This window comes from Lagopus muta, chromosome 3 (genome assembly GCF_023343835.1).
Source record: "Lagopus muta isolate bLagMut1 chromosome 3, bLagMut1 primary, whole genome shotgun sequence".
NCBI classification, from domain to species: domain Eukaryota; kingdom Metazoa; phylum Chordata; class Aves; order Galliformes; family Phasianidae; genus Lagopus; species Lagopus muta.
Genome location: NC_064435.1, coordinates 63,455,650 through 63,476,450, shown reverse-complemented (window position 1 = coordinate 63,476,450; position 20,801 = coordinate 63,455,650). Strand labels below are relative to the sequence as shown.

Genomic DNA, 20,801 nt, shown 5'->3' with positions numbered 1-20,801 from the left:
AAAGGAGTTTCAAACATTATTCATAGAATTCATACACATTAACTGTGCATATACTCGAGTATGAAATATATTTTGTTAACCTTGCACACTTTTAAAGTGGAAGCAAGCCTCAGTGCTAGGCTCAAGCACAGCAGGGCATCCTGGAGTCAACATGGTACACAGAATGTCTTGAAGACAATGATCCAGAGCAAGGTTATAGCTCAAACTGTTGAGGGTTCAAAGGTGCTCAAACAGTCAGAGCTGAAGAAAAGGGGTTAAAATTAGAAGAATCCCTAGCAAGCTAGAAAGCCTGCAGTAGCCCCTCATCCCAGTCTACTTGCACTTGCCCTAGGGAAATGAAATCATGCAGCAAACATGCCATATAAATTATCTTCCTGGAGAAGACTACTGCAAATGGATATTTAGCAGGTTTGCACAGGCTTCCCAAAGTTCCTGTGACCAGGGAATGTCAAACTCACAAAGCGCAGGAGAGATGAAGATGGCAGGATGTGAGCTATAGTTATCTCTGTACACGTAGCCACAGGCTGACTGCTGTGTGAACATGCTCTAAGCAGTAACTGGAAAGGTCTGTCCCCCACTTGGCACAGCTCAGTACACCTATCTGTACTACAATATCCTTAGCCTGAAGGGAAGCAGTAGCCCTCAGTACTTACAGAAGGATAGAATACTTCATGTTTGACCTCCTAAGGTCATCTATTTCAACCTCCAGTTCACTGCAGAGGTAACTGTAAAGCTACATCAGACTGTTCAGGACCAAGTCAATTCTGAACATCTCAAAGTATGGACATTTGACAACCTCCTCTGGGCACTTGTTCCAGGATTTGATTACGCTCATACTGAAAAAACCAAACTTATTCATACCTAGTCAGAACTTCCCTTGCTGCGAGTTGTGACTGATGTTTCTTCTCCTTTCATCCCACACTTCAAGAAACAGAAAGTGTACTACAATTCCACAATCATGTGCTTTTCCATGGGGAAATGGGAATTTCTCTAATATCTACAGTGCTAGGTTATATCACATTAAGAACAAAATAAGAAAAAGCAAACAAACAAAAAAACAGAGAACCAAACAATAACAGCACTGGAACACATAATGCTGTTTTCCAGTACAGTGTGTCAAAGTACAGACAAAATAACTGCTGTGAAAAACCACGGTTTGAAAAGTTTGCTGTATGAAAAGAAATATCCACTTAGTGGAAGTGCATTTCCTATCACAAAGGGTGTTCTCTAAACTATTTCTTGATTTCTCTGTAAATCTCTATTACTAAATTGCTTTGCTGTACGAGGTCAAGTTGCACGGTCCTCGTGTGCAGCAGCAACTCTTACAGCCTCAAGCCTGAATAGAATGTAGCTCAACTACATCCTACTATTATTTTCCTATTGCATCTTTCTAAGTGTCAGGCAGACAGCAATAACTTGATATAATCACATCCCGCATGTGTGTTTGGGGAGAACAGTCTGGATACTTTAATTTTTCCAAAGAAGTTCAGAATGATCAAATACACAACACCCAAATAAACCAGTTATCCTGAAGACTCCAATCTTCATGTGGATTATAAATCTAGAAAGGGAAATTAAGCTACAGCCACAGGAAAATACAATCATATTTGGTTCCCAAGTAAAAATCTGTAATTCAGACTTCATTATTAAAGTTATGTTAACTGACCTGTGAGTTTTTCCAGAACATCAAATCCATGTTTCAAAGCAATGATATCAAGAAAAGAGACTGTGCCGTCTTCAAACCTGAAGAATGGAACAAAGCAGCACAGTAAACAAATCATGCAGGTATCATACAAACTTCATATCTATTTTGAGAGTTACTCTTTTGTATCCAATGAATCTAACTTGTAGAATGGGAACTCCTCCCTCAGGGACTCATCTTCAAGTGCCAGTCTTGTTCAGTCAAAATGTATTATTAAAACTAGAAGCTCATTTGATTGCTTGTACATAACAGCTCTATTTTCTCCTATATTGGCTACTTGAATATTTTGGATTTTCAAAGTAATAAGTAATGTTCATAAGTAATCATAAGGTTCTAAGTTGTCTCCTTCTACTCTTAGAAATTGATGGGAATAGGTGAAGCAACAGGTGGACATTTTGTATTTGCTCTACTCTAGGTGATTACATTTAGTAGTTGAATTGAAAGACAAGAAGAGACTTTCCGTATTTGGAGGAAGATTAGTAACAAATTTCCATCCATGCAGTGCTACTGGAAAGGAAAAATAACAGACCTATAGCAGAAGCACTATAAAAGGATGGGGCAGGACATGCATACACAACCAACAGCGTAAGCATGAAACAGAGACAATTCTTGATGTGATGAACTTCTGCAGCCATTCCAGCAACTAGGAAGATGCAGCTCCCAGGTAGGGGTTATGTTCATGAAAGAGAGCCCAAAAGACTTTTGAATGGGCAGAAGGGAAGGGAAGTCATACCAGGCATCAAAATATGTGTACAGCCTACCAAGAGTTTTAAGGAGTGACCATTCAGCTTGTTTCACAAGCAGAATAATGCTGACAACTGAAGGTTAAATATACAGAACTCGCTACTGCGTAAGACTGAAATTGAGATCATGTCTCATGGTTCAAGTTTAAAGCAAAACTTTCACCTTGAGGACAAAGCCTTCCCAGGATCATGGTGTTCCTTGAAAGAGCTGATGATGTCCAAACTGAACACAGCTGAATATCACCAAGTACATTAGAGGAACTTTGGGGTAAAAAAATATTTTACATGTACACATGATACACAAGAAAAAAAGACTATTTTTTTCCTGGATGTATCACTTTCCTTAATACAGATAGAAAGCTTTTGGTGCCATAATTATATACGTATTGTGAAAAGGCTCAGAGACGCAAAACATCAAGACTTCAAATACATTTTCTTTAATAAAATAAATCTTAACAGAATAGCATAATAGCTCTCACTTCAACAGATATTTTTCATACTTATCTACTAATGGAAACAAGACAATTTAGACAGGACAGTGAGCTGAAGAACATACAAAGCTTCTAAAAATATTTGATAAAGTTCTATATAAGTGCAATACCTGACTAATGTGCAGGGCTAGTTGGTGACTGGATTCAATTCTATAAGGTCGCATGTTCAGTTATGACAAATAACAGAAGCAGTAAATAATTACAAATGAAACGATAAGAGGGAAGTGGCGCAAGGAAGAATAGTCCAAAAGGAATCGTTTGTGCTCACACTTTCCAAAACAACACAGGCCAAAGAATCCTTCTTAGAAATTTCTGGATCTTGTCTAATAATACTGAATAGCAAAATATTATGTTCCTTAACCTCACTGGTTTTCAGTTACAAGGTGTGGATCAGTATCAGAGGGAAGCAATACTTCCAGAAAGCCAGAAAAGAATGATGAGAGAAAAGAGAAGAAGGCAGATGCTAGGAGATGTTTCAAAATCAAATACAGAAAAACAGTAACAAAATTTCATGTTCAGAGGGAGATACTACTCTGGTCCCACACAGTTGCTAAGCAGAGATTATAGAAAGACTACTTAAGAGGGAGGTGATTGGCCCTGATCAAATATTGGCAATGACTAGTTAAGCAATTAAAGCACTGGGATTTGAAGACCAGAGTAGAGACGCTGCCACTGAGCCCATCAAGAAGGGCATAACTGTCTGCAACAGTCATCAGAAAAGTACTTGAAAAGGCTACAAAGATGTCAGCAGAGATCTTCAAAGGCCCCCAAATCATATGTGATTGCTAACCCAGGAGACAACTGTAGTTCATGCATCACTAAGCAACAGAAGATGCACGAACCATGATAATGTTTTATGATCTTAAAGATTTTCACTAAAGTTGTCCAGAGATTAGGAATTTCCTTCTGTTCAGAAAAAATAAAGCAAGCACAATCATGTTTTTTTCATCAAACATTATGCTCCAGAACAGTGCAATCATTATGGTAGTAGATGCAAAAAAAGTGACGGCTAGAAGCTCCATTACAAGAACCAGAAGCCATAAAATAAAAATAATTACCAAATCATAGAATGGTTTAGGTTGGAAGGGACCTTAAAGATCATTAACTTCCAACCCCCTGCCATGGGCACAGTTACCACCCACCAGCTCAGGCTGCTCAGGGCCCAATCCAACCTGACCTTGGATATCTTTAGGGATGGGGGCATCCACAGCTTCTCCAGCCAGCCTGCTCCAGCACCTCTGCTCTCTGCATAAAAAAATTTTTCCTAACATCTGAACTAAATCTCTCCTCTTTCAGTTTAAAGCCATTTCTCCTTGTTCTATCACTATTAGATCATCTAAAATGTCATTCCCCCTTTGCTTTTCATAAGCTCCCCTCAAGTACTAGAAGGATGTAATGAGGTCTCCCAGAGCCTTCTCCAAGCTAAACAAGCCCAACTCCCTCAACCTTTCCTCACAGAAGAGATGCTTCAGCACTTTGATTGTCTTCATGGCCCTCCTCTGGACTCATTCTAGTAACCCTGCATCTAAATCATGCTGGGGGCTAAAATAAAATGCCAAAAATACTTCCTCAAAGATATGGGCAAGTCTTCCTTCAGAGTTCAGATACAATATTTTGCAATGTTCATTCCTGTATTTGGATGCCTACTCGATTTCTACATTACTGGCTTTTCTGACAAAGAAAGCACTAGTATTCTGTCATTTCTACAATGTGTGTATTTACACAATTGCCATTACACTTGATTCTCGTGTATAATATCCAGATATACTGAACATCCTATGCACAACTTCATGTAATGCTGTCATCCCCTCCATACTTCCAGCTATTTAATTGATCATTTTGCTTTATCCCCTTGAGAAGTTTACACAAATTATCACAGAATCACAGAATGGCCAGGGTTGGAAGGGACCTCAAGGATCATGAATCTCCAAACCCCCTGCCACACGCAGGGCCAATTATCTATAAATTCTGGTATTCAGTAAGTGAAGTCCTAAAAACTATAGAAATGTAATCATTACCAAAGCAAACCATGATGCTATGAAGCTGTATCTTGGGATACAGAGAGCTCTTTCCCAGAATATTCAACTCTATTTAGGACCAAAGATAAACATGTCCTTTTACATTGCAAAACATTGATTTGAATGGTTGCTTTTCTTTCTGATGTAATTGATGCTTCAAACTAATTGTTTTCACACTCAATGGCAGTTCCAGTGTTAGAACAATCAGTTTAGGATGAAGCTCATTTTAATGCTGGTCCAGCAGCCATTTCCCAAAGTAATGAAGTCTCTGCAGCTGACAATATATAAAGGATACTTACATAGGATAATAGCGCGGAGCAGCAACCCAGGAAACATCAAGCTTACCTCTCTCAGCTAGTTCTTATTATAATTAATCCCACTTAATCACAGCTGGGATGAGCTCAATTGCTTAGCTAATTGTGTTTGTGAAAACCTGATAGCATTTCACATCAACCTGCTATTTGGCAAACTCCTTAAACAGCTCACGGCATAACACAGACACAGAGCAGCCTGTCTAAATCTTATCAGGGAGTTATGAAGTTGATGAGCTGTTCTTCCTTTGCAGGACACACAAGACCTGTGCTTCTAAGAGTGTGGATTCTTCCTTTGAGCCATGAGAGAAAACTGCTTACAGGTCCCACTGTCATGATTTCCTCAGGACTGGAGAAGGCTAGTTTTTATTTGAATACTGTTGAGGGCTTGTTATGACAATTCTCTGTTAGGCTTCTGCATACAAACGTAGTTTTCTAAACTTCAGGGCAACAGAATCAGTGAAAGAAACAGTGATTTTCCTGGACAGTTTGAACTCATTCTCTCTTACCCAGGTCACTTTTGCGTATAAATATTCTAACACATCATGCCCTGGACAGATAGGGTTAGAAATAAAGTGTACAAAGACAAACGAAAGTATTCCTGTTTAAAGAGAGAGGCAAAATTTGGTGCAAGACAGAAATACAACCCCAAAGATGGACAGCAGTGGCTTAAGTAAAGGGTCTAAAAGGGTTCAAGACTAATTGGCTGTTGCTAAGGTTGTGAAATATCTTAAATAACATGTTATTCTGTATATGGACAGTATACACAGCACAGCTTTTAGGTAGGAGTACCGGCTTCTGCTTTCTGGGAAGGCTGACTTGACCAGCAGGCAGATGAGACATTCAGGGGTGTTTTTTTTTCTCTCTCCATTTACCCAAAGTAAATCCAGACACAGAAACACTGCACATCAATTTCTCTGGCCAGAGTACAGCCCAGAGCTTTGAAACTTTGATAAAAATTCCTCCACAAGGTCAAAAATAATTCAGCTCATCTGAGAGTATTGCTGAGTCAATACAAAGCCCAGAGTGCAGAGGGAACACTGCTGTCAGTCAAGCTCCACTCTTCCTTACACCAGGGCAATGACTCAATCTAGGTCAGATGAGCAAAAGTCATGCCTTAGTTTCTGAGGCAGGTAAAAGTGAAGGCAAATTCATAGGAAGAAAAAGCGCATTTCTTGAATAAGCTGCTTTTCCTTTCTTTCCTTTCTTTTCCTTTCTATTTTTTTTTAAATACTCCTAAGAGTGGAACTGTCCTTTGAAGTGAGATGTTACAAGTTCCTTTCATCTTTTCAATTCATTTATTTTCATCTAATTAAAAAGTACAACAATACCGAGAGGTTCTTGGCATGCATTTAGAAGTAGTTCATTCAGATCCTGTTTCTCACCTCTGAGAGATATTCCATATCACCTCCACATGAAACAACCATCTCGGTAAATTTCATTTTTACACTTTATAGAAATACACCTGTTTGTTCTAAATTGACTTCTGCTGGAATTACAATAGCGCCAAGGGTATACAGTGTCAGGTTCACCACTGTAGGAACAGGCTCATTTCCTTTATGTCCACCTTTTTACGTTATTAATTGCCATCTCTGATATTAGCAGGGGAAGAGATCTTAATTGGTCTCACTGCTTCCTGACATCAAAAACCAACACTTGCAAAAGGAGCTCTTTTTTTTTTTTTTTTTTTTTTTTTGCTTTCCTTGAACTTAAAACACATCTTTACCAGGCCCCATTTAGTGCCCTGTTCTGCTCCCACTGAGACGCAGTTGTCAGGTATTTTTCTGGGCTGTCTGCAGCTCTCTAGAGGACAGGCTCCCTTTGCTCTGGCTTTGTCTCCTCACAGCTGATTCCATCCACTGCTAGCAATTTGCCAGTTAGTTACCTTCTTAGCTAGGTGGAACCTTGGCTATGCAAGCAGCAACAGCTGAGTGTTACCACAACGTCACTTGAGACCAACTATCCAGATGATGCAGACTTTCTACACCTCTGCAAATAACACTTTCCAAACAGGATCTGATCCCCAGGTTCCTGCCCTTTGCTGTATGCTCTCTTCAGAGTGAATATCTTTGTTGTATATAGTGGATGCTGCTGAGATGAGTAAATAAAATTGGGAGATAGACCACAGATAAATCACTAAGCTTTTGTAAGAAGTCAACTTTTGCATGGCTGCCTACACAGGAGCATGCTGCAGGCAGACAGGAATTTAAATGTCAGGAGGGCAGTAATAAATTACAGACTCCTGAGTAGGACACCTGCTTTCAGCACTTCAGCAGCTCTTTTTTACCTCTGTTAGGAGCATATTACACGTTCACGGGCAATGACTGGAGAACGCTTACCCAGGGCCTCAACAACTGCCCTTTCTGGAGTACGAAATGGAATGAATAAATCAATCCATTATTATTTCTCAAATGTCTCTGCTTTTTATATACAATGCCTAACTGGCAACTTTGATCTCTATCTGTATCCAAAAATTCTTCCCGTTTTGCACAGACAGATTAGCAATCCTTCAGTCTATTACTCAGGTCAGTCTGAATGACACATTCTGATTTTATAGTTCCTCAGTGCTTTGCCTTTGAGTAAAAATTACACTTCTGAGAACACCACATCACAACTACCTTCAGCTGTATGCAATTTTTTTAAATAAAATTACCTTTCTCCTATTATTTTTTCAACTACTAGTTTACAGGATTTTTTCTAAAATAAATTATTTAAACAAAAACTGTAGCCAGAAAGCATTTAAACCATGCAACAGTTTAGAAGTCACATCTCAAGGCTAATATCCTCCCCAACCAAGCCTTACACAAATACTCTACAGAATAATAAAGCTCCTTTATTTTTTTCTTCACACAAGATCAATCGGTTACAAAAAGTCCTAAAATACATTTGTCACATGGCAAAGGTTCTCTTCCAACCTTGCAAGACAGGGCAAAGTGACTTCTTTTTGACAGAGGTGGAGGAAACAAAATAGTCTTTCTTTTCAAAATTCCACTGTGCAAACACAGTACTACCTTAAGGTATATAAAACACCGGAGAAAAGGACATTTCTTTAACGTATATTAAACATAAAAGTCAGTCTCTGGAAACAGGAGCCCTGCTGGTTCACTGGCCTCAAATAATAGTATGTTCTGCTCTCAGCTAGCTAGCTTACAATTTACTCATTCATCTTAAATCATAATTTAATGTCAACAGTAAGGTGCAATTCACTGTGAGCAGGTTTCTTGCAAATCATTTCTGTATCTGGGTATTTAAAGTTTGATACGCATTATTCTCACATGATTAAATATCTATCATCCAAATATTCATACTTCTGCTTCCCATGGGAAGGTAAGATCCAGACATAACCCCAAGTAACAGTTAAAGTGAGCAATTTGCAAAGCATATTTGCATAAACTGTTCACTGATAAATTATGAGTAATGAATCATTAATAAAAATTCAAAACCTTTCTTTGATTTTCTTCCTAGAAGGAAAGGAAGGATGAAAGACATTCTGCTGATAAATTTTTCATAGGCAATAATCTGACCAGCTGTAATCACTTGTCCATATTCAGTATAAACAGATTTGTTTATTTCCTAATGAAGACAGAGATGCAATATTTCGTTTTTAAGGTACGCTTGATGATAAAGAATAACACTGTGATGAACTATTAGGGACAAATCAATTTAAAATTAGGCAGACAGAAAAGACTTCACTTAGCAGGAGTTCATTCTTAAGGATCCACATGTAACAATACAGCTGTCTAACCACATGTGGCAGTGAGGCAGACTCAGATCAATGACCTCAGAAAATGGAGTAGTAACTTACCTCTAGATAACAGAGAAAAATCCCTGTGACTGCTTTCCAGTGTGTGGGCTTGGTCCTACAGAAAGGTCTGTGTCTCAGAGCAGGGCTTACTGCAATGCACAAGACTTCTTTCCGCCACTGACAGAAGTGAGCTGGAGCACTTTATTTCTGTAAATTACCATTACAAACCTTCAAGTCCATGTATTTTGCTACTGGGAACCAGAGAAGAGAATTCAAATTGAGAAGTGAGATTTAATTTTCTTTCTTTATAAATTGAAAAGAGTATTAAGTGGATGCTAGAAGCCTACAAGCATGTGTTGACAGGAAGAACACAGTATTACCACTGTAGTCTTTTCCTTCTGATACCACTGTGCACATGTGATTGTAGTTGGCAGCTTATGGCAACTAGGTGTAAGGAGCAGTAACAAGTGCTAAGCACCTACATTAAGTTTAATGTATGATATATGTACCAGCAACACCTTGCGTACCCAGAAAGGCTGGCATCTTGATAGGATTTGCCTTATTAAATTACTGCTATCAAACAACATGGATTCATAAGGAGATTTGATAGACAGTTTGCATGTTGAGACCTTTATGATTGCAGTAAAATTGCCAGAGTAGAATGCGAAGAGACAAATACAAGGGGATACTTCAGCTAATAAGGCATTCCCTTCCAAGGTGTGCCTGCAGCCCTTCCAAGGTGTGCCTGCAGCCCTTTTAGGCACTAGAGGTGCAGACAACTGAGATTTTCAATGAGGAAAAACATACCCTTCCCCTCCCGCTCTCATACTTGAAGAAGAAATATTGGTAGAAATACACGCTACACCACCCTGGGGCATCCTGCAGTCATATGCTTTACTGCAAAACCTACAAAGCTGTCTTCACTCTTCAGGAGCTCAGAACTACTGTAATACACAGAACATTTTTTCCACTTCTACATGACAAGTATATGGTAGTCAAATAATCAAGTTAGAAAAGACAGAGAGAGGTGAGAGATGGTGAAAACAAGAGAACTGGTTTGGACTGAAGTATCTCTGGTGAGATGATTCAAATAAACAAAACCAGTTGTTGAGAACCTCCCATGGGAAAAAGGGTTTTGGATAACATCAGATACTTTCCTCTCACAGAAATACGTACTACCTTCACTTTTTACACATAATTTCGATAGCACGAGATGAGAAAATTTGTTGAGTTCAATCCTTAACATCAGAACCAGCAGCAAACAAAACTAAGTGCACACAAAATAATTAGCTGTAATTTGGCCTTTGTGAGTAGTTATACAACATATTACAGAAGACTTTGACTGATGGAAACTTTGATCTGAAGAACTGTAAGTTTATGTGGCACAGACAGATAAGCAACCCAAAACAAGGCTTTGAGCTTGAAGGAGGCAAATTGAAACATTCATCGAATTACTTGGTCAGGAAAACTGGACTGAAGACATCGGGGACACAAATATAGAGGAGACCTAGAGGTACTTGAAGTCCAAGTTCAAAAATGCATGTAATTTGCACCCCAAAAATTGGAAAAGAGAGAGAAAAAATTCTAGAGAAAACCTCCAGAAACAACCTGCACTAAAAAATGGTCTTAAGATTTTAGCACTGCTTGTAAAAGCTGATACGAAACCAGAAAAAAACTGCTGAAAAAAAAAGAGGCTACTTTTGGAAAGACAGAAAGCAGAAGGATGAAGTGAGAATTCCCCAGAGCCAAGCTGTATTAGACTCTGACGAAGTAAATTAAACTGAACAGCAAACCATTACTTACTTAAAAGGAAAATAAAAATAATATGTAGTACATACAATATATAATAAGATAAAGAATATAAACAAAAATAATAAAAAAAGAATTATTGTTATTCAATGAGCAAAGAGGTGGGAGAGGAAAAAGGGCCTGAAAATCAAATAAATACTACTTGTCTTTAGTTTTTAAGGACTCTGAAGAAAAACATAGGTCAGGTCAGGGTGAGTCATGGCTGAAAGTGTGTAGAAAGTGTGAAAATTGGAGTTATTGCAACTGGTGTGGAAACTAACCTCAAAGGCTTTAATGTACTTCAGCAGAGGAAAACAGACAAACTATGTCCCAGAATAGTACGAAATTGACATAAAAACTCTCAAGTCCAGCAATACACACCAGTAAACAAATTTGTCAACACTCATATAAAAAGCATTAAATACAGTATTTCTGTTGAAGCAATGGAAACAAGAGTGATCCAGGTAACAGTGTGTTACGTACTTCTTGAAAACAAATTCTGAAGCAAACAATTAACTAAATAAAAGCAGGCTCCACCATGGATCACCAATGATGAACTTTGCCAATGGAAAATACAACCTAGAGAGGCTGCCTTTTGCAGAGCACACTGTTTTTCTGGGCAAAGGAAATGCAAAAGAACCAATTTATCTGTATTTCAGCAAAGCATTGCCTCTAGTGCCACATGAGAAGCTATTACAGAATAAGGATTATTGGAAGAGTGCTATAGTAGGCTAAGAAATTGTGCTGAAAGGGGAACTACTAAGCAGGGAAAAGGTTACTTGTTTAGTTCCTCCAGGACTTGGTATGGGACAAGTGTCTCTTTTAGTAGTAATGACCTTGGCAAAAAGGTAGTCGTAATGTGAGCATAAAACAGGCTTATGAAATGAAACCTGGAAATTGTCAGAGGAGAAGACAGGGCTGTATACTGTATACAGAAAGAAACAGATCTTTCTGAAAACCCTAAAAATAGAAACAAGATGAAACATCCAATGTGCTGTAATGCACAGTATATATCATAGTATGCATAAACCATAATAAAGTTAGGGATTATTGACATTAGCTTCTGCCGAGGAGGACTGTCATCTGAAGCAACACTCTTAATAGTTGATCAGATCAACTATCAGCTACCAACATCATAGTCAAGAAAACATGCAAGGATTTACAGATAGAAAAATGCTAGCTCAGTCAATGAAGATCTGATACAATTTTCCATGGCATATTTTGTATGATGATCAGAGAAAAGGACAGACCATCTTATAAAAGTGTTCAGTTCGTTTAGTATGGAAGCCTAAATCTAGGCAGAATTGCTCTCAGTACGTCAAAAATAGAACAGGGGAGTAACAACCAGGGAGGAAATAGAGCTATTTAAGCTATGGGATAAAATGCAGATAAATGATCCGACTGAACACAGCGTAATGCAGACTGCAAAAGCATAATACAGACTGCAAATTAGAAGTTTTGTGTTCAAAATGAGATTACAGAACAGTTTCCCAACAGGATTAGTAGTAACAAAACAAAACCAGCATGCCCTCCTGCCCCCCACGCCAAAGTCTAACATATAGGCTCAGTAGTAAAGAAGAGATTACACCGAGTGTTTTTGTCAGCAAACTGATACCATCACCCAGAAGGCTCCTGACACTCCTAAGAATCCAGTAAATGGAAATGCTGAAATACAACTCCTGTCAGTTTACTAAAGTGCAAATGAAATTACATAAATACCGAAGCATCTAACTTTGGGAACATCTTAAAACTTAGGAGTCATACCTCTTGAAGATTTCCCATGACCAAGCCTGTTCCCACTGACTACACATTAAGGTGGCACTGTCTTGTGCAACATTGCTTGTACAGAGCCTGTGTCTAGAAAGAGCAGAAGCAATGCACTTACTAGCAGCTTTCTTTTCCTATAAATTCACAAGTATTCTGTTCCAGCCTGACAGTATGATTTATCAACTAGTTCCATATGCTCCCAGTAATGAGGTGAGGGTAGTGAGGAACAATAAGATAATTTTATTTAGATTAATTGTCATGGAAATAAAAGCTGATCTCGACAGCTGTATGATTTTACAAAATGATGTTAACACAATAAAAACACCCACTCCCATGACTGTTTTTGTCATGTAAAAGTGAAAAAAAAATCTCACTACCTCAATCATCACAAGACAGAAAAGAATTGTCAAGAAAGAAGATTGTACAGTGACATTTTAATGCAAAATACTCATTTGAAAAACACAACAGGTACCATCATAGTATATCAGCTATTCTCTCTTATCAATAAAAGCACTTTCACAAAAAACACTAATCACACTTTGATGACTGTGTAATCCTCCAGTGTATTTCCTTGCTGAAAATAGAGAGGTTTTTCATATGCTATGGAGAGCAGAATAACAAATCTAAGACAAAAAGACAGCATGAAAGTTTCACAGAATTGCATAAACACACTACTGAGAAAAATCTATGGTGTCTATAAAGAGCCCACCAGAGAAGAGTTCCTCTTAGTTTATTTACCAACCTACAAATAACCAGAGCTGAAATGAAAATACTTGCTTTTCCACTGCTTGGCTGTTTCAGACACAATGCACAGGTATTTCAAGGACAGGCAGCCAGCTAACTGCAGCTTGTACAATGATAGGAAGTCTCGTATAAGAAGAAATATCCAATGGAAGACTAAGCTTGCTCCAAATATAACAGTGTCTCCTGAGACTTGCTATCCACTGGAGATAACTAAATATGGAAGAAATCAGGTAGCTCTGCATGCAGGGAATTCCTACCAACACACAGGAAGTATCAGTGCACTTGAAAGTACACTTAGAACTATGTAAATAATTAAGTGCTTTGCAAAAACATTTTTAGGAAGATAGGAAACAAAGAAAAAAAAAAAGGAGGAATAAAATAAAATCCCATGCAGTGAGTTGATGTAGGTTCTGACTGGCTATAAGGGCACCATAACACTGTGTCACAGCTGGGTGGTAAATGGGCATGTAATGTGTCCAGCCCACACGAGTTGCCAGGTACTCACATTTCCCCATAAAAATGAAAACAGTCTGCCTGGGAACTCCCTCACAGCATGACGTGTTGCAGTGGAAACCAAGTACGAATTTGGAGAGAAAGGCAGATGGAGTTGCCATTCATAAACATAGTGCACAGCTTATTGGGAAATACAGAGAGCATATTGGATATATGTATATCCAAATACAGCCTAAACACCAACCACTCAGTATTTTAGTGGTCAGAGGAATCTCTGATTTTAACACTAGTTTTCTGTGTCAGAGACCTGTTATGTCATATAAAAGTCCCACATGCTATCCTAAAGCAATATAATCAGTGGGTCACTGCAATGTTTTCTTTTTCCAATACAACTATTCACAGAATTAACTTTAAATATAAATCAGATACTTCAATCCTTTGCACATGTAGAAAAGCTCATATAAAATCTAGTAAGACTTGTCAGGCCATTCACTATTTTGATGTATCAGCTATGCTTTGCGAGACTTCTTTCTGCCACCCTCCCTTCCCCATATATGTAAATGTTTGCCTTACAGAATACAATTACTGAAAAAACTCAGTTGAGATTAGATTTCAGTTATAATTAATGATGAATGTGTCAAAGTATTATGATGTTGTTTATCACGCTGCTTGCAATGCAATTTAGTGCAATAATACTAAGACTTGCTATGTGACAGTTATTCAGCATTTAAGTCTTCTTAAGAGGCTCTGCAGAGCATCCTGAATGCTAACTATGGGAAGATTATGTTATACAAAAGCAGCTTCAGGCAAAATGTAGCGACAAGTTGCTAGAAACCAGCAATAGCTCTTAAATCTTATGTTATCTACAAGATGAAATATAATAATTAAATGATCTAGACATACTGTAAAGCTAATGAGAAATCCAAAGGATAAATTTAAAAACTTGCATTAATAGGGCAATTTGGCCATATGAGGAAAAAAAGAAAAACTTATTTGTTTTTTCAGTTATAATTTCTTAAAAGATTTCTTCCTTTTAAAAGTGTTCATACACACAGAAGATGGGAAACTAAGATCTCAGGGGGCAAAAAAAAACCAAAAAACTTTGGATGCCATAGACAGCTCAGGGTATCTCACGTAAGTCTTAGCTGCCCTGACTTTTCTTTTTTCCCTCTCTTTGTAGTCACTAAATGCATTTCCTTTCATCTCAGATTAGGTTAAAGAAATTTTTCCCTCTCAGGGGATCCCTGTTGAATGTTTGTGTGTAGGTTTGTGAGACTCATAGCAGAACTTGGGGTGTATTCACTGCAAGTCTGCAGTGATGAGCCACATGCCGGCCCAGCTCAGTGCTTCTCCTCATCACCTCAGATTTGAGTGGTTTTCCACATGTTGCCCATGACAACGAAACAATCATAACTGATTGCTGCATGTCCTGATCGAGAAATTAGCAGGCATGGAGGGAAACAATAAAGAATATGCTCATTCATTTTGTATTGATAAAGGTTAAAATGTTTTAATGCTAGTTCTTTTCTTGATGCAAGGAGTGACTTTTAAGTGAACTAGTAGTAGAGAAAAACAGTTCATTTAGGAATGCTGTTTTCAAATTGCAACATGATGGAAATTCAGACTTAAAGTCAAAACTGCACATAAGGATTGGCTTGCTTTAAGTTTTCACTACACAATAGCATTCTGTCAATATATCTCAGAGCATTTCAGTTCACTAATGTGTTGTAATTTCATCCTGCAAAAGTCAAATATTCTTCAGAGACTCAATTCTACCCTCTGACTAAAAAGCACAATTCTCCACAAGTTCTTCTGAAAACAAACCAAATACTTAAAGAGCACTGAGCTCAACAGCCATAAAATACATGTAATCTTGCATTGAGTTCTACCATTCCTGTAGGAACAATTCTAAAACATCATTTCATTAGTATAAACCTACAGACGTATCTGTTACTAACATCTCGTTACTACGTCTGGAATGTAAAGCAAACAAACAAAAACAACTACAACAAAAACCTCTAATTCTTGTTGAGTTATAACTTCTTCAGATAATCGATCATCTATGTTTTACTAACAAGCATGTGTTCTGCTTTCTAGCAGACCTTAGCTACAGACAAGCAAACTTGCTCTTTTAAGAGTACTTTGTGCCTAATATTGCCTATTTTTTTACAGAAAGAACATATCTGATAATACATTGTCAAGATTTCACCTAATGCAGACTTGCAGACTTGTTTTTAAAGATACATTTGTTATTGGAATTCAGTTCTGCAGATAAAATGTTTAATAAAACTTGACTAATGTCTTTGTTCAATTAGCTACCATACCATCAATTGAAATTCTGGTGTTCAAACTCACTGGAACCATTTCAAAGGCTCCTTTGAGAAAAACAGGATACATCAGTGAGGTAAGTGGAAGGTTTTCAGGAGGTATATCATCCTGTATTGGCACATCCATCATCACAAAAAGCTTGGAAAATTTTAAGCGATGCGAAAAAGAATCAGCATTTTTTACCACCTTATGTCACCATAATAACAAATGCAAATACGTGAATGGATGGAAGATAATACTGATTATCCACGTTGACAGATACTGCTTAGCCACAGAGAGCCTGGCAAAAATTGACTCGAGAAGCACTAGTCCCTGGTCTAAAGAGTGCACACACAGATTTAAGTGTGAGCCCCAGAATCTCTGAATCATTGCAGTGACACCCCTCTTAGCAGCAGAATGCTCTACAGCACTCACTTCTCTATACCAGAGGATAGTTTTAACCATGTACAGTGTTTGCACTAGTAGGATGAGACAGAATCATAGAATCACAAAATATCCCAAGCTGAAAGGGACCCACATAAGGACCACTGAGTCCAACTCCAGGCTCCACACAGGATCACCCCAAAATCAGACCATATGTCTTGAGAGTGTTGTCCAGATGCTTTTTGAATTCCAGCAGCTCACTGCCCTGGGAAGGCTTTTCCAGTGCCCAAACACTCCCTGGCGCAGACCCTTTCCCTGACCCCCAGCTGCCCTCCCCTGATGCAGCTCCATGCCGTTCCCTGGGCCCTGTCGCTGTCACACGGAGCAGAGCTCAGCGCTGCCCTTCTGCTCCCTGTGAGGAGCTGCAGCCGCCATCAGGCCTCCCATCAGCTCCTCTGCTCTGGGCTGAGCCAACACAGGGACTTCAGTTGCTCCTGAAATGTCTTCCCCTCTACACTCTTCATCAGAATGGCAGCATGTTCCCTGCTTTAGCTTAAATCACGGGTGTCAAGAGAGGGATGGTGCCCAAGGGACTGGCCGGAGCCCATACAACAGTTCCCACCATGTCTTTATGGAGTATCAGTGAGAAATCGCTTTGTTGCCTTTGCTTGCTGTTTTGCCTCGAAAAAATAGAAGCTACTATTTCTCAATTAAAAATAAATAAATAAATAAGGTTTTCATTAATGTCAAGGAAGTCATCTTGACTTCCTTCTGTGCTTAAGGGGAAATATATGACAGTTGTCTTAGTTTAGAGTTACAGTCAAACTCAATCCTCACAAACCATCCACTGCTATGAAGAAATGTGACTTAGGTTACTTGAAATTTCTTTCCCATATACCTGTGAGGTACACGTGCTCAATGTTTATCCTGATTAGCCCAAACTGGACATCTTCCAAACCACAGCTCATATTCTGAATCAGGGCAGCCAAGCATTCAGCTTGGGCAGCTCCCCTATGCTACCCTGCACAGTGCCAGCTCACTGCTACTTCTAATACCTTTCATCCTTACAGGAACATTCCTATAAAGAGATGATAACGAAATACATGCAGTATCCATTAGCCTAAATGCAACGATAAGTTTCTCATCTTCATATGCATGTTTTCCTCAGTCACTAGCTGAAAACAAATCTTCATAAAGCTCTTACTGAACTTTTTGCAATGTCCTCATCAGGCAGATGAATATTATTTTTCCATTCAGTGAAGGCGAACCGAAGCCTAAAAAGGGGAATGCTGGGGTCTTTGTTCTGATATACTACAGGTTCCTTTTTCAGGTGCTACTCTTTTGCCAAATGCTTGCAATGTTGGATTTCAGAATTTAACACTGGGTAGGGGAATAAAATCCACAGCTACTTTCAAAAACAATGTTAAGTAGCAAAGACACTTCCTAAATCCAAACAAATAAAAAGATTATGCAACTCGTAGAAGAAAGATGGTCCAGATCTCTCAAATCCTAAGAATGGCCATTAGTTATAGGTTATTACTTTTTAGTGGAGTCAAAGTGCACCACCAGACTGCATCCTAAATAAAGAACAGCAGATAATCAATATGTACATCTAAGATACAAAGCTGTACAGAGAAGATTGCATAACAACAGGATTTTATCTGGAATAGAACAAGAATTCCCTAGAGTAGAGAAAGAGAAAATATTTAGTTTCAGCATCTCTGAAAAGCACAACTAATATGACTGTTAAACACGTGAAGATTGCTTTAAACTACCAACGGACTATTTGAAAGCAACATAAAGAAGAGACTGTCAAAAAAATAATGCCACCATATAGACAGTACTGTACTTAAGCTCTATTGGTCAGTAATGTTTAGAGGCATGTGACCAAATAATGGGCTCTCGTTGGCATCCGTTGAGCACTTCACAGCAGGATGCAATGTGGCACCACAAAGCATTTCTTAGCTTGTAAGATGTAAAATAAACAAATAATCATTTATTTACTGGATACTTTTTTCTTTTTCTTTTTTAAAAGGGTTGATAAATCCTTCGGAAACAAGACAGCATAGGTGCAGTTGTTGAGCATACTGGATACATTTATACTTGCTCTAAGAGAACACAGTAAGCTAGCATTATTCTAGCTGTTCTACCTCCTTAAGTGCTTAGACACGTATTAATTAGTCCATGGCTAATATTTATGCTAAATAAGTTTTTGCACTGATCCCTCCTGGAGACAGTAGGCCCTCACACAGCTCTCTAGAAGACTTCATACATATCTTGAAAAGTATCCATTTTTCTTGGGTTAGCAGAATATCCATCAGACACACCTACTGGGTAAATGCAAATAAACTATGCTTGCATCAGCATAGGTAATTTATAATTAGGGAAGTAGCACTGTTAGCAGTGAATAGTCTCTAGCCTAACAGAAACTGACAGAAAATTGATTCCAAACTAGAAAAGAAGTCTTCACATGTGAGGCTAGTTTTGAAGTTGAACGAGCTAAACTACATCATTTGTTGGTGAGAAAACATGCTAATAGGACAGTCTCAATTTAAGCAAAATATGTCATAAAGAACAGAAAAATCTGTATTTACTTCCAATACAGTCAGCTAACTTCTCATTCTTCAACAATGAACACAATGTGGCAAGAAAAAGCTAGAGATAAACTAAATTGAACATAGTGTAATTATATATAATTGTAATTGAACTAGTAATTCTTTTTCTTAATTTGAGTCTTTATCAAATGTCTGAAGAAATATTTATAATGTAACTGTTATGCACAGTGGCACTATCATAATTCACACTGCAAATATAGGGCATTTTTTAAAGCTTTTCTTAGGAGTGAAGTATCATCAGGGCTTTGCAAAACAAAACAGAACAAAACAAAAACAATGGAGAGAAAACAGAATAATGAGTCAACATTTCACTGGGATAATCTTACAAGGAAGATCATAAAAATGTAATTAAAAAAAAGCCCACAAAACTGTCACTAGTATTTAGTCTGAATGTCAACATTTTCTAGCAATGCTGGGTTTCTGCAAACAGGATTATTATTGATGCATATCATATATGCCAAGAAGGTCTTATTCTCTTATGTGCTGTAAGGAAATGCTAAAAGGGAAAAGACAAACTTTGAACTTTTCATAAAGAATTCCTCATTTTAAATGGTAATCAAATTGCCAGGGTAAAAAGGATTCAAGGTTTTATCTCTTCGTTGACTATTTTCCCCTCAATTGAGGAAGTAATTAAAGTAAAAATACTATGACAGAATGTTGGACATAGTGTAAGGTAATGCTGTCTTCTTGGATCTGCCCAGAGCCTGAAAGAAGGCCCAACAGGGATCTGCGCCTCCAAATGTATTTGTGGATGTTTAGATAGGTACATTATTAAACAAACATCAGAAAACACAACAGACATCACGCCTCACTGAATTTTAATTGCCTGAGGTTGCAGAATCAGGTCCAGCTTTAAGTGCAAGATGCAGTCTAAAAATCAATCATTAATGTAGACACTGTTCACCTGCACTGGGTATATCAAAATTAAAAATAAAAATAAAAATAAAAATAAAAACACAAAAAATAAAACAGTTCTGAAATGATACTGCTAAGTGTACTTCTTTTTCCTAATTATTTTTAGAATTAGGAACTGTTCAAAGATGCATTATAAATGAGATTATCTTACTTTCCTCCTGTGCTGTTTAGGTTAATGTCACACAATGACTGTCAGGAAAGTCTTACTATTTTTTCCTTTATTTTCTGCAAAGTGAAACAGATGTCAAAGATATTTTCCCCTATGGAAAAGAAAGAAATAGTACTGTCACTGCTTTCTTTTTTTCTTTCTTATTTTTTTTTTCTTCCTGGAGATTGGTAATACATTTTGTAATTATTTCACTGTGGGATGTCAAATCACTATGGTATATGAAGGCACAAAGTCTCTATTGTAATTGATAAGTATATGTTCCAGTGCAAATGAAGTTACACTATGCTTTGTCTTAAATTTAAGAACTGAATTTGATCGCTGCAGTAAGACTATTCCCTAGAAATCAAACTTTGTTAGAATTCTGTTTTCAGCTTAAGGAGAAATGGACATGAAGCAGAAGGCAGTGTCTGGGTGTTTATTTTCAGGAGAGAACTTACCAGCCTGATTTAATGGTGTCTAAACCTTGTAAGGCAAGTTCTGTAAGGAGTGGTATATTTCCCAGCTGTAGCGGTTGGAGCAATAAATCAGGTTACTACAACTCATGAGCCTTGCCTCACCTGAATTTTCAGACTGTCGTGACAACAGCTCCCACATCTTTCGAGTGCCATGGGCAAGGATTTGGCTCAGGGCTTCTGGTTACATCACACAT

General features: G+C 38.0%; 1 protein-coding gene across 5 annotated transcripts in view; it reads right to left on the bottom strand.

Moving 5' to 3' along the window:
* The window catches only part of MOCOS (molybdenum cofactor sulfurase), a 214,586-nt gene that overhangs the window by 93,951 nt on the left and 99,834 nt on the right, over window positions 1–20,801 (bottom strand). For all 5 annotated transcript variants that reach the window (XM_048939650.1, XM_048939648.1, XM_048939647.1 and 2 more), the window contains exon 5: window positions 1,667–1,743. In XM_048939650.1, the coding sequence (XP_048795607.1) occupies window positions 1,667–1,743 (77 nt within the window). The remainder of the gene's footprint in view (window positions 1–1,666; window positions 1,744–20,801) is intronic.